General features: G+C 40.1%; 3 protein-coding genes and 1 pseudogene across 7 annotated transcripts; 2 read left to right on the top strand and 2 right to left on the bottom strand.

Moving 5' to 3' along the window:
- The first annotated feature begins 641 nt into the window (after nt 1-641).
- Nucleotides 642-4,104, top strand: LOC119997127 (annotated as a pseudogene).
- Nucleotides 4,105-5,384: 1,280 nt separating this feature from the next.
- On the top strand, nt 5,385-15,268 carry LOC119997101. 5 transcript variants are annotated; one of them, XM_038843912.1, is made up of 8 exons: nt 5,385-5,520; nt 5,696-10,934; nt 11,037-11,287; nt 11,373-11,502; nt 12,179-12,377; nt 12,461-12,796; nt 12,907-13,607; nt 14,309-15,268. In XM_038843912.1, exons 2-8 carry the CDS (start codon nt 5,886-5,888, stop codon nt 14,930-14,932), a joined length of 7,290 nt encoding a protein of 2,429 aa, XP_038699840.1. In that variant the 5' UTR covers nt 5,385-5,520; nt 5,696-5,885; the 3' UTR covers nt 14,933-15,268. The 5 variants fall into 5 exon arrangements, with proteins under 5 accessions (XP_038699840.1, XP_038699865.1, XP_038699856.1 ...); XM_038843937.1 differs by lacking the exon at nt 5,385-5,520 and having other exon boundaries at nt 5,550-10,647; nt 10,729-10,934; XM_038843928.1 differs by lacking the exon at nt 5,385-5,520 and having other exon boundaries at nt 5,550-10,913.
- A 20-nt stretch (nt 15,269-15,288) lies between these two features.
- LOC119997133 (ethylene-responsive transcription factor ERF109-like) lies at nt 15,289-16,534 on the bottom strand. Its single transcript, XM_038843959.1, has one exon. It carries the CDS (start codon nt 16,273-16,275, stop codon nt 15,907-15,909), a length of 369 nt encoding a protein of 122 aa, XP_038699887.1. The 5' UTR covers nt 16,276-16,534; the 3' UTR covers nt 15,289-15,906.
- Nucleotides 16,535-18,274: 1,740 nt separating this feature from the next.
- Nucleotides 18,275-19,307, bottom strand: LOC120002801 (ethylene-responsive transcription factor ERF109-like). Its single transcript, XM_038851634.1, has one exon. The coding sequence runs from the start codon at nt 19,188-19,190 to the stop codon at nt 18,549-18,551; it is 642 nt and encodes a 213-aa protein (XP_038707562.1). The 5' UTR covers nt 19,191-19,307; the 3' UTR covers nt 18,275-18,548.
- Between the last annotated feature and the right edge of the window lie 5,470 nt (nt 19,308-24,777).

Here is a 24,777-nt window from a genome sequence, read left to right as displayed (position 1 = left end):
GGCCCATGGCCTAGTCAGGGAACGTGATTTTTTGAAATACCACTAACAAGTATCTTTCTACTTAGAATCGAACTTTAGGCACACCTGTCAATATTAATCGATTGTCAATCGAGTCACCTCTTATTGATAGTCAGGGAAAATGATTTACTTTAATAGGATAGTATAATACATTTTTTAAAAATTCTTTTATGAGGACTTAAAGTACCAATCACTAATTAAAAGAAACTCAAAATAGGATTTTCATTTGTCATTTCAATTTTCACCCCTCACAAAGGAGTCTACATAAGAAAATTTCTCTATGCATCTCAATACATTCAATAATAAATCTAATTAATCACTAAGGCCTAAGGGGTGATCGAGTTGGCTATGAATGACTCAAGTTTCAACTTTATACATTAGACACCCTATAATTTATTAGGTACTTGGAAGAGAGTCGGACAATCTAAGTATTCAAGATTTACATGACCATGTACTTCCTCTCCGTCTTTGGTCAAACCGACTGTTTTATATTTTATCTTTAATCCAGGTGTCAAGCAACTAATTAATTCATTTATAATAAATTTTTGTTTGCTATATCATAATCATCGTCCCAAAATGAACTTTCACAAGCCAAATTAGCAAATACAGGGCCCACGATAAGTTATAAAACAGGTGACTGGGGAACCGGCCTTATGTAGACTGAAACGTCGTCGTTAGGCTTTATGGAAAGCCCTAGTAGGAATCGCGAACTCGCCACAACTCTGTCTCCCCCGATCTCCCGCAGTCCCGCTCCCGTCGCTCAAGCGCCCGTCTTCAACCCTGCAACCGCCACCTGTCAACCAGGCAACAGGTTTGTGACTTTGTGTCTATTACTTTGATTTCACTCTCTAGTTTTGGTAATCATAAGAAAATTTCACATCTGGTCTTAGCTAGTCATTTTATTGCAGAAGGCCAGAAGCACATACTGAAAATTGGGTTTTGTTCTATTCCTTACTTTTGGTCTGTGACTCTTTAGTTTACTTTTTTTATTAGCCCTTCACAAAAGTAACAGACTTTTTCGTTAAAAAATACACTGTTGCCATGCCCTGTAAATTCAAATACACCTTATAATGATCAGCAATGACTGAATATTTTGACCATCTTGTTTATGTGGGTATATTAGGTCTTAATTATTGGTTATTAATTTCGGGTGTGTTTTTAATCAACTGGTTGTGTTAGTAGATGTAACTTGTGTACTTATTATGATGTAACAATTGGTTCAGCTCATACATTATATTGTTGACTGCTTGGTGGTGTAGAGTGAATTCCCATAGTAGCAAAAACCTTGTGTTGTCAAGTTATATTTTTTCCTGTCAGAAGCATAGTGTGTAAATAATTTTCCTTGTGGCTCCTACGCGATTCAACATGGTATTACATCATGGGGCTGCAATATCTTGTACAAGAGTTGCCTCACTCCTACAAGCAACTCAAGTATCTGTGTACACTGGTGGTGGCTGCAAGAATCACGAGAGAAACCTTAAAATATTTTCTGTTTAGGTCTATCAATGGAAGAAGGGACAATTAAGAAAACTTGTCAATTGTGTGGTACTGTGGTAAACTGGTAATGTTGGCATGTCTGATGGATCAGATGGCTTCTACTACTGCCTCCAGTGTGGGTCTCAGGATGATGACATCCATGATATGGGCGTTAACGATGAAGACTTAATTGACCATGGCCTCAGGGCCCTGTACCAGAGTAGTCAACGCCGCACTCTTTATTCATCTGCTGCAGCTTAGGCTTCACAATGCCCGCCACTATCTCAATCATATTGGTCCCAATTAACCCAAGAGGATGCTGCAAATTTAACTCAAAACAGTATGCGGATAGAGAGAGAGCAGGAAGAATGGGATTTTGATGGGGTAGGACCCACAGGCCCTGAGGATTTTGGGTCTTTAGGTGGGTCAGTGGAGCCTGGATATGAGGATTACTATAATGAGGTAAGGGCAAGGTATGTGACGGGTTTGCAGAAGATGATTTAGTTACAATGTGAGGCTTTGGTAGACAAGTTCAATGTGACTCCCTTGATTTTTGGGGTGCCTGGCACCATTTGGTTGCAGTTCGAGGCCAGTGCAGAGGTTTTCAATGATGAATGGGCTGATGAGGTCATTCAGGACTCCGAGTTTTAAAAATCAGGTGGCTTTTAACCTATTTTATTTTCATTGATTGTTTTTTCTACGTGTAACTTTTAATATATGGTCTGGGGAACTTTTGGAAGATGCGGTAAAGAGCTAGATAACCTTGTGGTACTATGTTAGTTCTTTTAAAGTTCAGTGTTATTGTTGTTATTGCTGCAAGGCTTGTGAGTTGTCTATGTTGTGGAATCTTATAATGGTATGGATGACAGCCTCCTAAGGAGGATGCAATTTTTTGGTTTTGCTATACTGATAAGCCAGTAAAGGAGTTTATAACTTCCGGACTAGTTAGTTGTAGTTGTGAATCAGTCGAGGTAATGACTGTCAGTACATTGCTATGTCAAGAACAGACCTTAAGATCTTTGTCAAGGATATGACTATGGTAAACAAGGGGAAAGATCGCCCTATATAAGAGTGTAATTTATTACCTGAATATGACTACTGAAAAGACATCTTGTTTTTTTTTTTCTAAATTTAGAATTGCAGAATAACTGTTTTAACATGGTCAAATTATCCATTAATCTTTGTTCACTTTTTATTTTTTAAATATAGGTAACAGTGCTGTTACTCTGAATCATTGGTTTTGCTGTCGAAATGATTGAGGCTGTTGGTGTTTTTGATATTTTACCATGACATAATCATCATTTTTATAAGCCATCCGTGAGCACTGATAGTGACCTTCCTAATATTTGGGCTTCATAATAAATCATCCTTGATTGTAGGTGAACCCAAAAAGCCTCGTTCGAAGTACAGAGCAGAGCCTCATAATTTATATGGACAGCGAGCAGTGATGGTTTGGTGTAGGAATTTGAGAGAGAAGATACCATTGTCATGTTCTTTAGCTGTTTCTTTTCTGGCTTGTCATGTTGCTGGGGAAGCAATATTGCCTACAGATTTAGTGAAGTGGTCAACTGAGGGGAAACTTCCTTTTTTTGCTGCTTGTATTGAATTCAAAAGGAAAAAGAATTTTCTCAGTCTTCATGGGCCTGTCCTATAAGTTCAAGTTTTATGTTCAGGCCTTCTCAATCCCTCCATGCACAAAAGTTGGAATCTTTTGCTGCATCAATTGCTCAAGCCATAGGCATGCATTTGCCTTCAGTTAACTTCCGTGGAATAGCTTCACGGTATATCCAGCAATTATCTCTTTCCTTGGAGAAGATGCTTCCTCATGCATGCCGCATATATGAGTGGTCAAAGCCCCCCGAATTATGGTTGTCAGAAAATGAGTTGAGGCTTCCTACTCGTGAATGTGTAATGTCGATACTGGTTGTTGCAATACGAAATCTATATAATATACATGGTTTTGGGGCATGGGAACGGAGTTTGTCTGGTCCCCAAGAAAGTGACAATGCTGAGAAAGTGTCTGGTTCTTCTTCCAAGACTAAAGATGGTTTGCGTGCAAAATCTATGAGAAACTTCTCCCTTGCAAAGGAGCTAGATTTGGATGCTTCAGAGCTCCTGAGCAAACTTGAAGCAAGATATAATGCGAATGTTGAAGCCTATGGTGAGTTTTTCTTTGGTTGAGATTAGCAGTGACATTTCTTAATCGCTCTGTCCTATAATATTATTTCGCCATCCTTACCGACAAATCTGCCATGTGTTGGCAGATTTTTCCAAGGACTTGCAAATATTTCTCCAGTTCTGTGGGGACACGGCATTCCCTGGGTACAATCCCTCAGCTGACAATCATGAAGAAGAGAAGTTATCAAAAATGTTCTCAGAATTCTAGCAGAATATGACGGTATTTAAACTGATTGAATGCTGTTGTTATCATTTCTTAGCTGCTGTTTGTTGCATTGAAGTTTGTGAAACCTAGTTTTGTGGAAGCCTCCTATCTGTATTGGCTCATATCTGATGCTTTTATGCTTCTACTTCGAAGTACGCTTTTGAAATGACCATTAATTTAATCTACATTTCTCTGTAAGTCATAAATTTGAAAGCTTTTTTGATCCCTTGCTGGATTTTCAAGAGTCAGAACAGAACTAATAAGTAATTATCTCCAGTTATGGTTCAGAACAGTTGAGTAATTTTCTGGCAAATGAAGGAAATATGAGAAAGTAAGATATGGCTGTTATTATTCTAGGAAACTGCATTCTAGGCCTAGTTTGTTGTGATTGTACTTTTTTGTGCTCAAATTTCTGCCACTAGGTACTTCATTTTAAATACTACTATATCTTCAGCGAGACCCGTAACACCGGTAACACATGAAATAAGTATATCCTGTCTGTATTTGGTGGACATTGCAAATGAACATCTTTTTGATTTTGGAAGATTGGGAACATAGGTTGTTCTGTCAATGGCAAAGTTCCAATAATGGATTGTGTTTTACATGGTTTTCACATTCTATTTTTACTATCACGTCGTCTTTATATAATATAATTGATACACTCATGATATGATTTTGTTCGTCGCGCAATTCACAGGGCAGTCAAAATGCAAATCCTGTTGTCGATGATACTTCGCCCGAGATTTTCCAAAGTAAAGCCATCAGAAGACTGAAATTAGACATGGAGGAGCATAGGTTCTGCTATATTCCTTCAAGGAGCAACGTTAAGTTACTTGATCACCTTCACTATGTTCGGAAGAGAGATGATGGTGCCTTGACATATGCTGCGCATGCAGAATTACTACATATTGCTTCGTGCTTGTGCTCGGGTCACACAGGTTGACATTCGAATTATGCATTTGGGGGTATTGAGTTTTGTGATGAGACTCGTTCGGTTGGACAATATGACTGACTACTGCTTGCAAATGACACCTCCTGATGTCAGTCGTGATTCCTGTGATGGTCAAGAATAGGTTACAGATTCATAGATTAGCCAAGTTTTCTAAAGGGTTTCTGTTGTTGCCATACAAGCCGGATTAGTGGATGATGTCCTTGATGACTTTTTTTGTATGGAATGCTTATTGTTAAGAATTTATCCCAGATCGGATTGACGTAACTCAATTGAATGGTATATAAATAAAAAATCTCTTCTCTCACATAAATGTCTTAAGAACTAGTGATGACGACCCGTATCGGTTTTTGGCCCAAAGTTTTGAAGAGAAATTAGAAAGTGTATTATGCATGGAATTCAAAAAGTTTCGTAGTATTTCATACATATAGTTTTAAAAATCGTACCAATGAAAAGAAACCGACTAGTTTGGCAGTCACTTGTACGGGTAGAGGGTCATGAGCGAATAACTAACTGCTTAGGTTGCGTTGGGTCAAAATGTAAATAAGCAAAAGTGGACAACAAACAGACAAAGAAGCCATCGGTTTTTTTTTTCCTTCTCACACTGTCTTCTTCCAAGTACTACGCTGCTTGGTTTCTCAGCGGCGCACGTTAGCGGTTAGACCCGACCTTATTATATTGTACGCCTTTGGAGGTACGCACCTTATACTGCACTCCTCTCCTTTCGTTTCTGACTTAGTGACTTCTACTACTCGAACACTCCAAACCCTAATTTGACCATAAAACGGAGTTCTTCGTTAATCGTTACCATACAAGATTTCAATTCGTAGAACCTGTGTTGAATAATATTGGATTTTTTGCTTGATCAGGTCCAGAGAGTTTCTAGGGTTGGATTTCGTCATCATCATTTTGCTTTGAGATCTGTTTTTAGCAATAAAGGGGAATAACAGGTGAATTCGTTGTGGCGGATAAGGAAAATCTAGGGTTAGGGTTTCTTTGGATGCGTTGGCGGGAATCCATATCCGTCAAGCGGGCTAAAATATTAGTCCTGGACCTGAGATGGCCAATCCCGGAGCCGGGAACAAGTTCGTATCTGTGAATCTCAACAAGTCCTATGGCCAACAACATCACAACCACCATCCACATCATTCCAGTGCTTATGGGACGGCCTGGACCCGACCTGGTAGTGGTGGAGGCGGAGGTGGAGGAATGGTTGTGCTTTCAAGACCTCGCAGCTCACACAAGACTGGGCCGAAGCTTTCTGTTCCACCCCCCTTGAATCTGCCGTCGCTGCGCAAGGAGCATGAACGATTTGATTCATTGGGATCCAGTGGCGGGCCAAGTGGAGGTGCCCTGGGGAGTGGGCCGCGCCCCACTTCATCCGGTGTGGGGTGGACTAAGCCAGCTACAATCTCTTCACAAGAGAAGGAAGTAGTTGATCATCACGATAATGCTGATCCGGGATTGCAAATTAAGGTTGATGGTGGGAGTAAAGGGAGTGGGAACCTGTATACACCACCAACGGTTCAGTCAGTAACTGTAGGAGCTGCAGTTTCTGGTTATTCACAATTGGGTAAAGCAACGGTGTTGAGGGGTGAAGAGTTTCCTTCCTTGCGTGCAACTCTGCTTGCCACAGTTAGGAATGAAAAGAAGCAGAAGGATGTTTTGAACCAGAAACAGAAACAGCTGATTAGTGAGGACTTTTCCTATGAGCAGAGGAATAGTTCTCAATTGAGCAGTTCACATGTTGACATGCGGCCTCAGTTTCAGCCATCCTCACGCAATGGTGGGTTGAATGCAAACAGTGGTCACGGTAATGGTTTGGGTGGTTACCGTGAGCATGTTAGGAAGCGGGATGAATACTTTTTGGGGCCATTGCCACTGGTCCCTTTGAACCCGAGATCTGATTGGGAAGATGATGAGCGTGATACTGGTCATGGTTTGACAGATCGGAGTAGAAACCATGGGCTTTCGAAGACTGAACCATATTGGGTTGGAGATTTTGACATGCATAGGGCTAGTGTCTTGCCACTCAAACCAGCCCATAGTCTTTCTGATAAATGGGGACAGCGTGACAATGAAGCTGGGAGGTTTTCTTCTAGTGAAGTCGCTAAAACTGACCCTTATGGGAAAGACGTCAGAACACCTAGTAGAGAAGAACGTGAAAGAAACTCATGGCGAGCACCTTCTCTTTTAAAAGATGATCTCGATGCTCAAATTGTTGGAAAGGACCGGAATGATATTGGTGCAAGGCCCTCTGGTTTGAATAGAGAAACGATTACAGAGAATAAATATGTTTCATCCTCTTTTCGAGAAAATACTCAAGTTGATGTTGGAAGGAGAGACTTAGGGCATGCACAGGGAGAGAGACAATTTTGGAACAGCTCAGTGGATTCACGTGGCAGTCGACGGGCCGAATGGAATACACAAGAAGGATATGGCAGTGAACAATCAAACAGATACAGAGGGAGAGGGAATGCTTTTCAGAATAGCACAGCATCTAAACCATCACATTTGTCTGATAGTAAAGTGCCTCTTGCCAATAATCCCACACTGAATTTTGGTGGGGAGAAACCATCCCTCAAGAGTGAAAAATCTTATCTGGAGGACACATTTATGAAAGACTATGGTTCTGGTTTTGATGGAAGGGATCCCTTTTCTGGAGGTCTTGTTGGGGTGGTTAAGCGAAAGAAAGATGTGGTGAAACAGACTGATTTTCATGACCCTGTAAGAGATTCCTTTGAGGCTGAACTTGAGAGAGTTCAAAAGATGCAGGAGCTGGAGCGGCAGCGAATAATTGAAGAACAGGAAAGAGCTATGGAGCTAGCTCGAAGAGAGGAAGAAGAGAGACTTCGACTGGCAAGGGAAGAAGAAGAATTGCGGAGAAGGTTGGAGGAAGAAGCGCGAGAAGCTGCATTGAGAGCTGAACAGGAGCAAGTCGAAGCTTTACGAAGAGCTGAAGAGCAGAGGATAACCAGAGAAGAGGAGAAACGCATGATGATTATGGAAGAAGAAAGGAGGAAACAGGCTGCTAGGCAAAAACTTATGGAACTGGAGGAAAGAATTACGAAGAGGCAGGCTGAAGTTGCAAAGGGGGGTGGTAGTACTTCGTTACTACCAAATGTTACAATGCCTGGGTTGGCAACAGAAAAAGAAGTATCTAAAGGGGCAGATGTCAATGATTGGGAAGATGGTGAAAGGATGGTGGAGAGGATAACATCTTCAGCATCATCTGATTCCTCGGATCTTAATAGACACTTCGAGATGGGTTCTAGGCCTCACTTGTCTAGAGATGTTTCTTCAAGCGTTTTAGACCGAGGTAAGCCTGTGAATTCATGGAGAAGGGATGTTTTTGAGAATGGCAATGGCTCTACCTTCACTCTACCTGATCAGGATAATGGTCATCATAGTCCTGTGCGAGACACATCTTCTGGTGGAAGAGCCTTTTCAAGGAAAGAGTTCTACGGAGGAGCTGAATTCATGCCTTCTGGAATTTTTCATAAAGGAGGGATTTTAGAGCCTCATGCTGATGATTTCTCTCATTTCAGGGGTCAGAGATGGAATATTTCAGGGAATGGGGATCACTATGGCAGACACGCAGACGTTGAATCTGAATATCATGAGAACCTTACTGAGAAATTTGGTGATACTGGATGGGGACAGGATCGATCTCATGGCAGTCCTTATACTTCATACTTTGAAAGAATGAAACCTAATTCTGTGGCTGATGGCCTCTACTCCTTTGAGAGGTCACGGTATTCCATGAGGCAGCCTCGCGTTCTACCTCCTCCATCTTTTACTTCAATGAACAGAAGCCAATATAGAGGCGAGAATGAACTCACTAGTACTTCAAATATTGCTGACAATGAGATGCCTTATAATCATGGAGCAAGAAGCGAAGATACCATGCAGACTGGAAGTGGTTATCAAGGGACTATTGGCCAGGCTGAAATAGCTGATACCCAGCAAGAGAAAACTGAAGGTGTGGAGAAGAAATTGGGTAAGAGCACTGTAAGGTGTGACTCACAGTCCTCTCTATCAGTTACAAGCCCTCCTGATTCTCCAATTCATTTATCACATGATGACATGGAGGAATCTAGAGATTCTACAGTGTTATCTGCTGCTGAAGAGGGTAAAGAGTTTGATTTGTCTGAACCGGGAGCTGTAGGATCGTCTACTGAGGCTGGGAAAGAGAATGTCATGAGTGCCTCTGCATCAATTGGTGATGATGAAGAATGGACCGTAGACAACGATGAACAACTGCTGGAGCAAGAGGAGTATGATGAAGACGAAGACGGATACCATGAAGAAGACGAAGTGCATGCCGTAGGTGATGACCTGGTGCAGGAGTTTGAAAAGACGCATCTAGAAGAGAAAGACTCATCGCAGGTGGTGGACAACTTGGTACTAGGCTTCAATGAGGGTGTTGAGGTTGGGATGCCAAGTGATGAGTTTGAAAGAAGTGCTAGCAATGAAGAGACTGCGTATGTGATGCCTCATATGTCTGTTGCCACTGTTGACGAAGAGGGATCTTTTAATGTCATGGATCACAATGGACAAGTCCTTCCATCTGTAAATGGTCAGTCGCAAGTAAGTGTTGATAATTCTTCCAGAATTTCCCATGAAACTGAGAAAGCAATGCAGGATTTCGCTATTCAGCCAAGTATTGCTCTTAAAACATCTGCATCATCAGATCTGATGGATCCCGTTATAATTTCTAATATGGCGGGTTCAACTCAGCAGCAGTCAGTCTCATCTTCGTTCGTTCAGACATTTGTGTCTAACTCAAGTTTTGCTTCTAGTCAGACAAAGGTACCTGTCCAGCTTCAGTTTGGGCTGTTTTCTGGTCCTTCTCTGATACCATCACCTGTTCCAGCAATACAGATAGGTTCAATACAGATGCCTCTTCATCTGCATCCCCAGGTTGGCCCATCACCAGCCCATGTACACCCATCACAACCTCCTTTATTCCAGTTTGGTCAGCTAAGGTACACAACTCCTATTTCTCAGGGGGTACTGCCATTGGCTCCTCAATCAATGTCTTTTGCTCAGCCCAATGTTCCAGCTAGTTTTTCTTTTCATCAGAACCAGGGAGTTTCTCTGCCAGGTCTACCTGCCCAAGACATAACAGCTGAAAATCTCGTCAAGAATGGTGTCGTGTCTGCATTGATGGATAACCAACCAGGTCTTGTTCCTAGGCCCCTGGATCCATCTCACGGAATAGGTGTGTTGAATGGGTATAACTCAAATTCTGCAAGAGAAAATTCAGAAGTGATTCAGCAGGATCGTAAAGAGACATCTCTTATTGTTGGCAGCAGTTTATGGACTGAATCAGAACTTCAAGCAGAAGATTCAGTTGTGAAGAACCTGAAAGCCATAGCCACCAAAGATTTTGGAGGGCAGCCTAAAACTGGTGTGGCATCATCTAAGTCAGTAGCCAAAGAAAAAGACACAAGCACATCAAAGGGACAGGGCCTGGCATCAGCTGGCAGGGGGGAAAAATACATCTTTGCTGTGAAAACTTCAGTCTCAAGATCATCTCTTTTGGCTCCTGATGCCTTCATCTCAGATTCCAGTGGAATTCAGAGGAGGCCTCGTCGTCAAAGAACCGAGTTTCGAGTTCGGGATAATGCTGATAAAAAGCAATATACTGGTATGGTTCCATCAAACCAGTGTGGGCTGGATGATAAGTCCGACACCAATGGAAAAAATACCGGAATTTCCACAAGAATTGGGCCTCGGAAGGTGGTGGTGTCGAATAGACCATTAAAGCAGTCATTTGATTCGGAAGCCTTGATGCCAGGTTTGATTAATTCACAAGGTATAGATTCACCGAGCAAGCCTGATAAGGGAGGTGGAAAAGATTCATCCGCGAAGAGTCGTAACGTTTCTCACTTTGCAGATGGAACACTTAAAAGAAACATTCGCTCTGAGGAGGTTGTTGACACTCCCATGCAGAGTGGGATTGTGCGTGTGTTTGAGCAACCTGGCATAGAAGCTCCTAGTGACGAAGATGATTTTATTGAAGTGCGGTCAAAGAGGCAAATGCTGAATGATCGGCGTGAACAGAGGGAGAAGGAAACCAAGGTGAAGACTCTCGTCACAAAGGTTCTTATTTACTTTCAATTCAATCTTTGCTTTGGTACTTTTTGTTGTTTATTGTAGTTAAAGGTTGTGTTTTCATTTGTGGCACACTGGTTTTTATCGCAGACACCAAGTAAACCTTGTTCTTCATTGCAAGATACTACTGTTTCTGGCACCTCAAATAAAGTTTCCACACCGATGATAGGAGAAGGAGCAAGCAGCATTTGCTCTGAGTCTGTTGCCTCTGAGGGGCATGGCTTCTCAAACATTGAAGTATCAGCAGGATTTAGTAGCTTAGTGTCCCAACCATTAGCTCCAATTGGCACTCCTGCTGTAAAATCTGATATCCAGTTTGATATAAGATCCCAGCCAATCAAGTAGGCATCATATCAATTAAATCTCATATTGGCAGAAAATATATATGCGTAAATGTGTACACTAATATTATATGTACTCTTGCAGGTTCCTCGAGACAAGCCCTCTCCCTGTTGGATGTAGTGGCAAAAGGAATCTTGCTCCAGCATCAAACAAGGTTTTGGATAATGTTCAAACGCCTCTGGGTTCTTGGGGGAATTCTCGGGCTACTCAACAGGTATATGTTGATCTTTGTTAAAATCTCTTTTTATTTTGCCACTCATGTCTTCGTGGTTTTGTACCACAAGATAAGCACACTTTTTTCAGTTGTAAAATTGTGTGGTTTGGGATCAGTCCCAGTGATTGTATATTTATCTGCGAGTGCTTACCTTTTTCGTTTCTTTTGGGAATAGGGCTTACAGATATAACATGTTTACTACACGTAGTTTTATTTGTTGAACTCTAATGTACCAATTTTCTCAGATTCGGTTCTTTTATTGTTACTAGTATCTCTCTCGTTTTCGCTGTGTGCACTTACATGTTTGCATGTGCTTCTCTTTTTTGTGCTGTTCAAGTTTATTATATTGTAACTTCATACTGGTATTTTCTTTTTTTTTCCTTGGGTATTGAGGGTGATGTACATTGTTGTTTTTTCATTTACTATTGTACTGGAATTGATTGTTGATATTCATGTGTTCGTGTGTGCTTCTGGCTAGTATTTCTGGAAACTTCTGGTAACTCTTGGGTAAAGCTGATTTCAGTAACATTATTGATTAGCCGCGATTATTTTTTATCATAAAGATGTATGATTAATTGAACTATCAAATGCATGTAAGCCTATTGTGACTATTTTATGTGGTGTAATTTCACTTAGCCTGCAGAGATTTTGAAATTATTTCGGTCCTCACTTGTAGGTTCTGGCAATTTCACAAGCTCAACTTGATGAGGCTATGAAGCCTGCAGAGTTTGATTCAAGGGCTTCTATTTTGGATCATTCCTGCTCAGTAAGCAACTCTAGTATGTCGTCATCATCAATTTTGGCAAAGGACAAATCTTTTCCATCTACTGCTAGTCCGATAAATTCATTGCTTGCGGGAGAGAAGATACAGTTTGGTGGGTAAATACTTTCCATGCACTAATGTATTCTTAGATTTGTGTTTGTGTAGCTTTTGAGGAATATTGTTTCTCATACTCAGGTGCAGTCACATCTCCGACAATTCTCCCTCCTAGTAGTCGTGCTGTTTCTCATGGGATTGGTCCTCCTGGTCTTTGTCGATCAGACATTCAGATTTCCCGTAATCTTTCTACCACTGAGAATGATTGCTCTCATTTCTTTGAAAAGGATAAGCATTCAAATGAATCATGTGTACGCTTGGAAGATTCTGAAGCTGAGGCCGAAGCAGCAGCATCAGCCATTGCAGTCGCAGCAATAAGCAGTGATGACAGTGTTAGGAATGGGCTGGGCACTTGCCCCATAATTGTTTCAGATACCAAAAGCTTTGTGCATGCAGAAACTGATGGAACAGCAGCAGGTTGTGAAAGTTTCTTGACTATAGTTGTGATCTTGTACTCTTCCATAATTTTATATTATTTTTCTCTTTATCAAGGGAAATGGTTTATGTTATGATTTGATCTCTTGCAGGAGTTGCTGGTGATCTGCAATCAGGAAGCCAATCTAGGGCAGAAGAGTCACTGGGTCTAGCTCTTCCTGCAGATCTTTCAGTTGAAACCCCGCCAATTTCATTATGGCCTCCACTACCTAGTACACAAAATACCTCAAGCCAGATGCTTTCACATTTCCCTGGAGCCCCACCTTCTCATTTTCCATTCTACGAGATGAATCCCATGTTGGGGGGTACATTTTTTGCTTTTGGACCACACGATGAAACTTCATCTAGTCAATCACAGTCCCAGAAGACTAGTACATCGGTTTCTGGTCCACTTGGCACCTGGCAACAATGTCATTCTGGTGTAGACTCATTATATGGTCCTTCAGCAGGATTTACTGGTCCTTTCATCAGCTCAGCTGCAGGCATACAAGGTGTTCAAGGCCCACCACACATGGTTGTCTATAACCATTTTGCACCAGTTGGACAGTTTGGACAAGTTGGGTTGAGTTTCATGGGCACCACCTATATCCCATCAGGAAAGCAACCTGACTGGAAGCACAACCCTGCATCTTCGGCCATGAATGTTGGTGAAGGTGGGGAAATGAGTAATTTGAACATGGTTTCAGCTCAGAGGAATCCTAATAACATACCTGCTATTCAGCATCTTGTCCCCGGGTCTCCACTTCTGCCAATGGCTTCTCCTTTGGCCATGTTTGATGTTTCTCCTTTCCAGGTAAAATTTGATTATTGATCTGAAGCCTAAAAGTTAATTTGCTGCTTAGATGACTCGCTCCCTTTTATACATACTTTTTTGTTGTTTGAGATATAATCATTTTCATGGAATGTTTTATTATGAAAATTCATTGATTTTGCATTTGCAATAAAATATTCAAGGAAAGGGGTTTAGTTGATTTCCTCACCTTGACAGTAAGAAACGACTTGTATGGTAGGAAAAGAAAAAGGTACATATAATGCACATAGGGTATGGAGCTGGATATTTCTTAAGGTCACTTTGCTATGAAAACTCATAGTTTTGTCGTAATTTCTTTTAGCTTCAGTCTTTCATCTGGGATTTGAGATGTGGGCACTTTAGGTTGATACCTCTCGGGGAAGATTTGCATTGCATTTGAATTCTATTGCTTTTATAACTTTGTTCTGCAGTTTTCTGTTTCTCTTCCTTTTTTTGTTGCTTCGCTTCTGTGCTCCTTTTCCAAAGTGATAATTTCCCAGGACATTTTAGGGGGAGTTAGCATCATTCGGTGTGCTAGTGTGGAATGACCATCTATTTTGATCACTCTCAGACTTCAATTGTTTTTATACCTGATATGTTATTATCACCTGCATTGGATCCTTCCAGCGGTGTACCATGTAAAATTGATCATTTGTGTTTTCTTTTGGCATAGCTAACAATCAAAATAAAATTCTTGTTTCCAGTCTTCACCCGACATGCCCGTTCAAGCTCGCTGGTCACATATTTCTGCATCACCTCTTCAGCAGTCTGTTCCTCTGTCAATGCCATTGCAGCAACCAGCTGAACTACAAATACCTTCTCAGTTTAACCCAGTGCATCGTCTTGACCAATCGTTGAGTACCAACAGGTTTCCTGATTCTCAGACATCAGTCCCTTCAGACAACACCCGGAACTTCATAGTGTCAACACATGCAACAGTAACCCAACTGCCTGATGAACTGGGTTTGGTAGACCAAACAAGCTCCACAAGTGCTGGGCCCTCAACACAAAATGCGACTGTGGGTGCCAAGGGATCCTCCATGGGTGGTGCCATGGATGTTGGCAAGAGTGATGTTCGGAATGGAAGCCGCAGCAACAGCACTGGCCCGTACTGTGGCCCACAATACGGCAATTCCTCCGGGTATAATAATCAGAGGGGAAGCGGAATTCCACAAAGGAGTAGTTCTGGGGGAGAATGGTCCCACCGCCGAATGGGTTTCCAAGGGAAAAATCAATCTTCAGGTCCTGAAAAGAGCTTTCCCCATTTAAAGACGAAACAAATTTATGTAGCTAAACAGACCCCTAGTGGAACATCAAAAGCATTGTGAAGAGGGTTCGATTGATTTTTCAGAATGAGTATTTTGGTTACTTTTTGGCAGAAGATTTACAGCTGTTGTAGGATAATTTTGAGTGTCTTTGGATTTTCCAGTTTCCACGGATTGGATATACTGGTCTTGATAAGATAGTTGAGAGAACTCCTTGATTATTTTCCCTATTTTGGTTTCTTTCTTATCTTTTTATTTTAGCGAGGAAGGGAAGGAATTTATAATATGAGAATGAGATGGCCTGGTAGATGCCCATCTTAATGTATTATGATTGTTGTATCAAGATGTTACCTTTATGTTTTTCTTATGTTCGTAATGAAAAATTGAGCTTTGGCAATACTCTTCTCCCTTTCATTAAAATTGTTTGTGAATTGTGAGGAATACAACTAGAGAAGGTACCACCCTCTTTCAATAACTGTCATAACTGTAACAACTGTTTTGACTTTTGAATATATATGTGTGCTTTGACCGCACAAGAACCTTCGATTGCTCTCCTCATGGATGACGCACGCATTTTAAATCATGACTTTTCAAATGCTTTCCCTACTAAGCAAATAAAGTTTGACTTTTGACTTTTTTTCCCTTCCAAAACCAGTGAAAGAACGTTCTAATATCCATCTTTAATGTTTAAGCTTCGACTTAATTATTTCATTATCCTATTAATCTCACTCTGATTAATCTATTGCACTCAATCCATCATCATCATCTCAGCAAAATGCAAATATATCTTCATCTGATCTCGGATTCTGCTCCTCCCTCTGTTTTTGCTCTGCCGTGCTCTGTTCCTTGTAATTCATGATAACACAGCGCGCGGATGTCCCTCCTCCTCCAAAATTATCAGTCTCCATTGATTTCGTCTCCTTCTTATTCTCACTGGTTTTGTTTTCATAGATTTTAATCTCATTTTTATACTCTGATAATGGGAAATTGAGCTTCGCTTTCTCTCCTCGGAACATTACATTTTCTCTATCATAAGCTCACGCTGCCTCCTCCGCCGTGCTGAACGTCCCAAGCCATTTCCTCTCCGCCTTCCACGGGTCCAGAATCTCCTCCGCCCATTTCCCCCACGGGCTCTGCCGTACTCCTCTGTACGGACTCTTCTTCCTCTCATTCTTGTTCCTCTGTATATTATCTCCTTCGGTTGGCGGGAAGACGTTGCAGCCCAAACAGTCCACATTGCATACTTGACAAGTTTCAGTGAGAGGTAACATTATGGGTTGTTCGTCGGTGATCCCACTCGGTAAGGACGTGCCATATTGGAGTAATTCTGCTTGGCCAGTGATTACGTCCTTGAGTGCAGAGACGATACTGGCCTCCTCCTTTTCTCGGTTTAAAAGATGCTGCATTGCAGAGAGTAGTAGAGTCTGGTGTTGGGGAGAGGGTTATTTTGGGGAAGTTGGATGTGTAAGGTTCCGGCTCTGGGTCCGGGCACCCTTTTTCTCGGCATCATAAGGACCACAAATCCTTCGTCTTCGTTTTTGGGTTGTGGCGAATGCGGCTGAGGGTTTTATAAGGGAGGGTAGTACACCAGGTTGCCAACTGTACGCAGTTTACACGGTCCGGTGAGATGTGTTTCATATTTGTTTCACGTGGCGATAGCACCTATCGATTTTGGAGGAGCTTCAATTCTTAGAGTATGTTTGGATGGAAGAATTTGGGGGAAGGAAAAAGAAGGGAGGGGAGGGGGAGAGAAGGGAGGGGAGGGGTAAGAAAAGAAAATTTGTTTAATTTACTAATTTATCCTTATTTTTATGTTAAAATATTATGTACAAGGGTAAAATAGATATTTAACTTACAAATGACTTAATTAGTAATCTCTTCCCTCCAAATAACTCCATTTTAGAGAGAAAGAATTTTAATAAAAATTTAATGAAATCTTCCTCCCAAATCCCTCCACTTAATTTTTAATAAACTATCCAAACAAGATAATTGGAAGGAAACTTTATTTCCCTTCCTTTCCTTTTGCTCCAAATCCCTCAATCCAAACACACTCTTAGCTACAATTTTTTCTCAAAAATATGTTAAATAATGATTTTTTAAAATGTCATATTAAAGCTTATGAGTTAGTAATTAGTGTTTAGAGTTTAGAATGTAATGTTTATGACTTAAGTTTTAATGTTTAGAGTTTAAGGTTTATAATTTATGTTTAAGAGGTTTATGGTTACTAAGAATTTTTTTAAAAAAATCTATTATATTCTAACTTTTTGCATATAAAAAATATTCAATCACATATTTTAATTTATTATTTAATATAATTTTGTGAGAAAATTGAAGATAAAATTGGAGGTATGAATTGGAACTCCTCTCCCCATAGACGATGGGGACATGCTTTGTGGCTTTTATGTACAAGAAAATGTTGTTGCAAAAGTAGGCCAGCTGGAGGCCATGGCTTACGTCAATACTGACTCATGGCTTACGTCAATACTGACTCATGGCTTACGTCAAGTCATGTCAAAATCAAAAGAAAACGCGACAAGGTCAAGCGTTTGGGCAAGTACACGACCTCGCTGGATATTTTGCTGACATTTATAGTGAACAAATGAGAAATGTACATATCAGAAATTCTCCTATGTGGACCAAAAGTGTGGACCAAGTTTGTGGACTTGTTTTTCAACCATAGATGTGGTGGGCCCCATAATAAATGTGTGGCCCCCACTTATGTTGTGATTGATTACAACCATTGGATTTTGGTCCACAAACTTGGTCCACACTTTTGGTCCACATAGGAGAATTCCTGATGTACATATGTCCCAAGTTTAGATGGCACCTAGATGACATGCTTAGACAACATGGAATGAATTGTTGACATGGTACACAATTTTGAAAATCAAATTTTCCTCCTCTCTCTCACTCCTATGATGTTTAAAATCTGAAAATTAAATATTCTCTTTTATTTTCTAATTTCATTTTCTCTTCCACTTTCACGATTTCATCATCTCTCATTTAAGTATAAATAGACAAGTAAATCATTCATATTCACGGATTATATTGAAAAGGAATGTGTTTACATTTTTTTTTTGTATAGAGACATACGATTACATTATTTTTTGTCATACAGACCTACAATTATATTTTTTTTATCACAAACATGTTATTACGCTGGTTTTTTTCCCCACAACATGCGCTTACATTGGTTTTTTGCCAAAATTTCAGAATAATGTAAATTGTCGAATATATCAAAACAATGTAATTTTCAGTTTTTGCCATATAAAGCTGGAGAAAAAATAATCTACATATTAGTCAAGAATAACAAAGTAAAATAAATTGTCTCAAAAGCATATTTTATTCAAACGGATGTCAAACAGAGCGTTACATTATTTTCGATACAGTGCAACTTTCAAAATGTGAAGCAATATAAAAATATATATATATATATTCAGGCTTTGACCTGGCAAGACACTTTGACCTTCGAGATTAGTCTCCTCATGGAGGACGCGCGCATTTTAAATATTTCCTAATGCTTTCCCTCCTAAACAACTGGAGGTTTTTTTTTTTTCTCAAAAACAGTGAAAGATCCTTCTAATATCCATCTTCAATGTTTAAGCTTTGAATTAATTATTTTATTATCCTATTAATCTCACCCTTCTTAATCTATTGCATTGAATCCATCATCATCATCTCAGCAAAATGCAAATATATCTTCATCTGATCTCGGATGCTGCTCCTCCCTCTGTTCTTGCTCTACCATGCTCTGTTCCTTGTAATTATGATCGCGCAGCGCGGATGTCCCTCCTCCTTCAAAATTATTAGTCCCCATTGCTTCCTTCGCCTTCTCATTCTCAATGGTTTTCTTTTCATAGATTTTAATCTCATTTTTATACTCCGATAATGGGAAATTGAGCTTTGCTTTTTCTCCTCGGAACATTACATTTTGTCTATCATAAGCTCTCGCCGCCGCCTCCGCCGTGCTGAACGTCCCAAGCCATTTCCTCTCCGCCTTCCACGGATCCCGGATCTCCGCCGCCCATTTTCCCCACGGCCTCTGCCGTACTCCTCTGTACGGACTCTTCTTATTCCTGTTCCTCCGTATATTAGTACCATTATCTCCTTCGGTTGGCAGGAAGAGGTTGCAGCCCAAACAGCCGTCCACATTGCATACTTGACAAGTTTCAGGGAGAGGTAACATTATGGGTTGTTCGTCGGTGATCCCACTCGGTAAGGACGTGCCATATTGGAGTAATTCTGCTTGGCCAGTGATTACGTGCTCAAGTGCAGAGACGATAATGGCCTCCTCCTTTTCTCGGTTAAAAAGGTACTGCATTGTTGCAGAGAGTCGTCGTAGTCTGGTGTTGGGTCCGTCCGAGAATTCGGGCTTTTGAGAGGGTCTTTACTCTTTACTCTTTTCTGGGGTTTCAGAAAGATAACACATCGAACGAATGTGGGCGAATGCAGCTTGGGGTTTTAAAGGGAAGGGAGTACACATGGCTGCCAACCGTACGCAGTTTCCACACGGCCTAGTGAACCAAAGTGTCGAGGAGTTTCATATTTGTGTCACGTGGCGAAAAGTGGGTGGGGACATGCTTTGTGGCTCTTTTGCTCCTGAAAATGTTGTTCTGCAGGTGGGCCAGGTCAGCTGGAGGCCAAGCTGGCAGTTTCAATGACTCGATGGCTTGGTCAAGTCACAAGTGTTTCTGTGTTCGGATAAGCTGGCAGTTTCAATGCCCTCGCTAGATATTATGAAAAGACATCGTTCAGACACCTTGACCCACTGTATCTTCCATAATGGTCAAGATCACATTTCACAATTTTCTCGTCTCCCATCAATCTCCATTTCTCTCATACCCATGACCTTATTGGCTTAACCGTTAGAGGTTCTTCGGTCGGCACCCCATCATTGTCAAGAGCTTTCTAACGATCACTTTTTATGTGTCTTGGAGGTTGTTGGTGGATCACCTCGAATATATTTTTGGTTGTAGATTCGAACACCCATATCAGAGATCTTTATTTTTACATAAATTATGAAATTATATTTTTAATTATTTGAGTGAAAAAAAAATTTTCAACTTTGCTCATGTGTAAATACTAGGGGTTCGCCGGTTGTCCATGTCATATTAACCATCTAGGCATCTATTAATGAAAATGGGGGAAGAACTTATGTGCATGGGCGTAGGGACGCCAAAAAAAGATGATCCAAGCACTATTAATAGGGTACCCGATCCATTTAAAACCCGAAACCCAATCTTATAGGATTTGGAAGTGATTTTGGTTTTGATTTTCAACCCCGTCACGGTTTAGGATTGGGTTGGGTTTGGTTTTTGATGCCAGGTTTACGGTACCCAAACCATTTAATAAAGAAGTCAATTATAGTAACAATATTATATCATCTATATAAAGGTATATTATTGGGATGCTATACAATAACATGATAAAGCATATTAAAACATATACATTTATAGAATCATACTAATAAAACTATAAAATACACTAATTTGAATTGCCCAAATGATACAGCATTACAAGATAAATCATATTTAGTATTAATATAATCATAACTAATTATTGGTTTTGTTATTTTATTCTATTTTTAATGCATGATTTGGATTTTGCATTTGAGTTTGAGGTGGGTTAGGTTTTAGATTTGCAGGTTTAGAAATGGTTATATGACAATTAGTGCAAATTTTTTAAAAAATTAAAGTTAAATGATAAACAGGTGCCCAATGATAAATTGTTATGAAACAGTTTCGATTTTGGAAATTTAAATGGTTTTTGCATTGAGTATCTTAAATGAAAACAATTTTGGTATTTCATATTTGGAAGGGTACCCGACCCGTTGTCGTCCCTACATGGGCAGAGGGATGTAGGGACGGGGGCCCTAAGTTTTTTTAAAAAATATATAGGTATAATATATTAAGTCATTGATTTAAGAGATTAGAAGTGGGTAACAAGAGAGGATTATCAGAGTAAGTTCTCTTGAATCAATGGTCATCACGTGTTTGATATCTCTCTTTGTGGTTTAACCATGTAATTTCTATTTATTTTTCCAACCCTCGAAAACATGGAGTCTATGAAAAAAGCAACACAACACTAAACTTTATGTTTAATACTTTATGAAATTTTTTTGCATATACATGATCCGAATCAATGGATTCAACGGTGGTGGTTATACTTCTTGTAAATACATGGTTTTTATGCATTTAATGATATTTCTATTTTTCACTTTGATTTTTACCAACACGGGCATTCGTGATTGGATTGTTTGTCTTGCGCATTTACACATAAATTCACATACATAAAATATGTCTTGTCGATGTCGTTTAACAACCCATCATGATTGAATTACTTGCATCATGGTTGAATTGCTTGCATCATGATTGAATTAGTTGATAAACTTGTGCAGGAAAGGTGGAACTTAGAATTGATGTTAGGGGAGGGATGCTATTGATTTGTCCAAAAAAATTTAGTTGGGTTCCGGGGCAGCGCTCCCTTTTCTTTTTTTAAGGTTATTTTATAATAATATAATTTATTGAAATAAAATTATCGATGAACATTCATCTTAATATCTGGTTTCATAAAGTAACTCCAAAAAGTTAACATAGATACATATTAAAATTGATGGAAACTATATAAAAACATGTAAGATGAAATAGTATATAAATGAGTGAAGTAAACTTTTGATCACTGAAAGATAATCAATATTTCATTTTCATTACCCAAAGATCAAACGTTCCAAATTGGTCACCCAAAGATTTTTTTTGTTACACTTTGGTCACTCGGACAAATTTTGACTATTTAGGGGCAGTCAATGGTCTAACGTGGCAAGTTGACCTTTAGAATACAATTGTTTTTTGATTATGTGGCATGGTGACTCAATTCCCAGTGCTGAAGTAGCATAAAATATTTTTAATAATTATTATCAATATCTGATTTTGATCGAATGACCATCAAAAATAAAAAATTTTAAAATTATATATGCTTTCTGCAAATTCGGCCTCTGCTCCACCACCACTGACTTCAAAGACGACACTAGAGGAGAGATTGGTTTGTGCCTTTGTGGTGTGTTTCCAGTCTCTGACTTCAAAGACAGCACCCTACGGCATCTGCAGCAAGCAACGATCTCCAGCGAGACGAATAGCAAAGAATAAAAAATGGCATCTTGACGGCTCGCATTTATGCTCCCATGGTGAGTTCATTTGTCTAGAAGTTTGATTCGATATCTGCCTCCTCTTTTCGAGTTCAATTTTGAGCTTCGCAATGAATGATTATTGCGTAGTTATGCACATATATTTGCTTGAAAGTAGTAATTCTTCAAGACCCACCAGATTTGGAGAGAGGAGATCAAGAAAGATTGGTGATGTTGAACAATATCAAGCTACTTTGGCGTCGAATGACTAGAGCTTCAATAAACCTGGTAGATCCGTCCAGTTCATCACTCTCGAAGGTCTTCCCCCTTACACTTGAGAGCTAATTTTGTGATGGCGTCGAATCGAGAGAACATATAAGGAATCAGGGAGAGGAGCAGATCAGCTTGAGCATTGAGAGAAAGACGATGGCCGCTTTGCCCTTCGATCCTCATCCATCGCTTACACACCAGAGAGCAACGTTCCCGGTCGTCGGAGGCAAGTGACTGGAAAATGCAGGCCAAACACTCGTCGGGTAGCTCGAAGATATGAAATCCCCAATTTTGTTATTTGAGTTATTTTTGTTATTCTATTAATTTTATTATTTTAATAAAATATTTTTTATGCCAGTGTACATACAGTCTTGACACCGTCAAATCACGTTGTCGCTAATAGTCAAAGTGACACGTTAGACTAGAAGTATATTTACACATCAAAATATGTATACAAACATATATAGGAATTCTCTTATGCGGATACCCACAAGTTATATTAACTTACGCACCTCAATCTTACCATTGACTTGAAACATGTGGGACCCAAAACAGTGGACTCACTTGTCATTTTACTTTTGAAAACATTTAAAAAGTGGAGTGTTCAAATGATTAAGTTATGGACGTCCGCACTTGAGAATTTTTATACAAACATATATATAGTGGTACTCCATATTTTTTAAAAAAATTTAGGGGGCTACAGCTAGTACTGCCTCGCCTCTGTGTGTTGAGCGAAATGTGAAAAAAAAAAAAAAAAAAAGGAAATTCCGACCAAAATATCTCAAAAATACGAAAAGACCAAATCCAATCTCATGGTCTGATCATACGCAATTAATATCATTAAAAGCGTCACAAAGCCGGTGCGCATCGAGTGTTCCCAAATGGTTGGAGGAAAGTTCGGAACCGTAAAGTGGAGAAGCACAAAAAGACCATTTTGACCTGTCATCTGGACTACCACTCCTTGACTTGCTTTTAAAGCAGATTCCAATCTTGGAAGCCGTCCTTTTATAAGAGCACGTGCTGTACGGTCAGCGTTCCCATAATCCATAAAACCGTTGTGATGCCCCAACAATTGTGGGCGCAGCTGGAAACTAATCTGCAAGTGGTTTCTTTATTCAATGTATTGTATTGCTGGCAATCTTTTGTCCTCGTCACAAGACAAGACACCAGTCTCAGTCACCCAACAACCCATTCATTTTGGGGCTTGGGTTCAATTTGAATCACTCGGAATGCTCATAAGAAAATCCTCAGATTAAATTATTTATGTTACCAGTTCAAGAAAATCACTCGCAGAGATGACTATTTCTTGATAAAAGACTGAAACCTGGTGGTTTCTTCAACTGTCTCCCTTCCAAATGACCAACTCCTGATTTTATCAGCAAATCCGGCCGTACCTTCCAACTGCAGCATAGATGTTATATATGAAGTACAGGATTTTCTGGGTCCATTTCAAAGAGCATGTCAGCAACTTTTTCACTAAGTTCGATGTCAGAGTTTCTGCAAGCACCCAACGAAGATTCAAGTAGGCTTTATTGAAGAACTAGGAAAGGCTTAGAAGTTACAAGGTTTGAGAATGGTTTATATTGTATTGGGTGGACCTAGATTCTTAAATCAGGACTTTTGAGTATTGGGCTTCCATCAAATGCTAATGGACATGTAACGTGGGCTCTCCCAGAATCTAAAATGTTGACATGGTATCAAAACTCACGTACAGTATGGCTCAAATGGCCCATATGGTAAGAGGTTCAATGTGGCCCGTATGGTGAAGGGGGAGCCCGCAAGGCCTAAAATGTTGACATGGTATCAGATAGGAGACATTTACCAAAAAACAGTTGGAGCAGAGGGCATTCGACCATGGTGAAGGCCTTTGTGACCTGTATGGTAAAGGGTTGAAAGTAGCCCATCGGGTAAGAGTCCAACGAGAGGCCCGATTTGATGGGATCGTGTGCAAGGGAAAGTATATTGGACTATTGGAGATGTAAGTCTCCACACAATCCCACATGGAGAAGTAACAAAGTTTGAGAATGGTTTATATCGCATTGAGTGGAATCTAGACTCCTTTTTTAAGTTATGGCTTTTGAGTAATGGGCCCTCATCTAATGCTAATTAACCACCATATGTTGGAACCATGTAATGTGGGCTCTTATCTAATGCTAATGGACTACATGTTAGAACCATATAATGTGGACTCCCCCAAGAGCCTAAGGGTTTGCTTGGATTGATATCTTAGAGAGTTAAGTTAGGAGGATTAAGGAGAGTGGAGTAATTCCATCTTGCTTGGATTGTAAGATGGAGAGTTAAGTGGAGCTAAGAGGGGAGAACTTTCCCCCTCACTTAACTCTTTAACTCTACATTTTGTAACCCCTCAATTTGAGGGGTTTGTGAGGTGAGAGACAAATTTGTTTAGTATTTTCCTAAATCATCCCATTAACTCACATCTCTTACTTCTCATTATCTCTCACTTACTCTACCCTCTATCCAAGTAAGGGTGAGTGAAGGTAGTCCCCTGATAGACCTA

The sequence above is a fragment of the Tripterygium wilfordii genome, chromosome 1 (genome assembly GCF_013401445.1).
Source record: "Tripterygium wilfordii isolate XIE 37 chromosome 1, ASM1340144v1, whole genome shotgun sequence".
Lineage (NCBI taxonomy): Eukaryota > Viridiplantae > Streptophyta > Magnoliopsida > Celastrales > Celastraceae > Tripterygium > Tripterygium wilfordii.
This window is presented reverse-complemented; position numbering and strand designations above follow the sequence as displayed.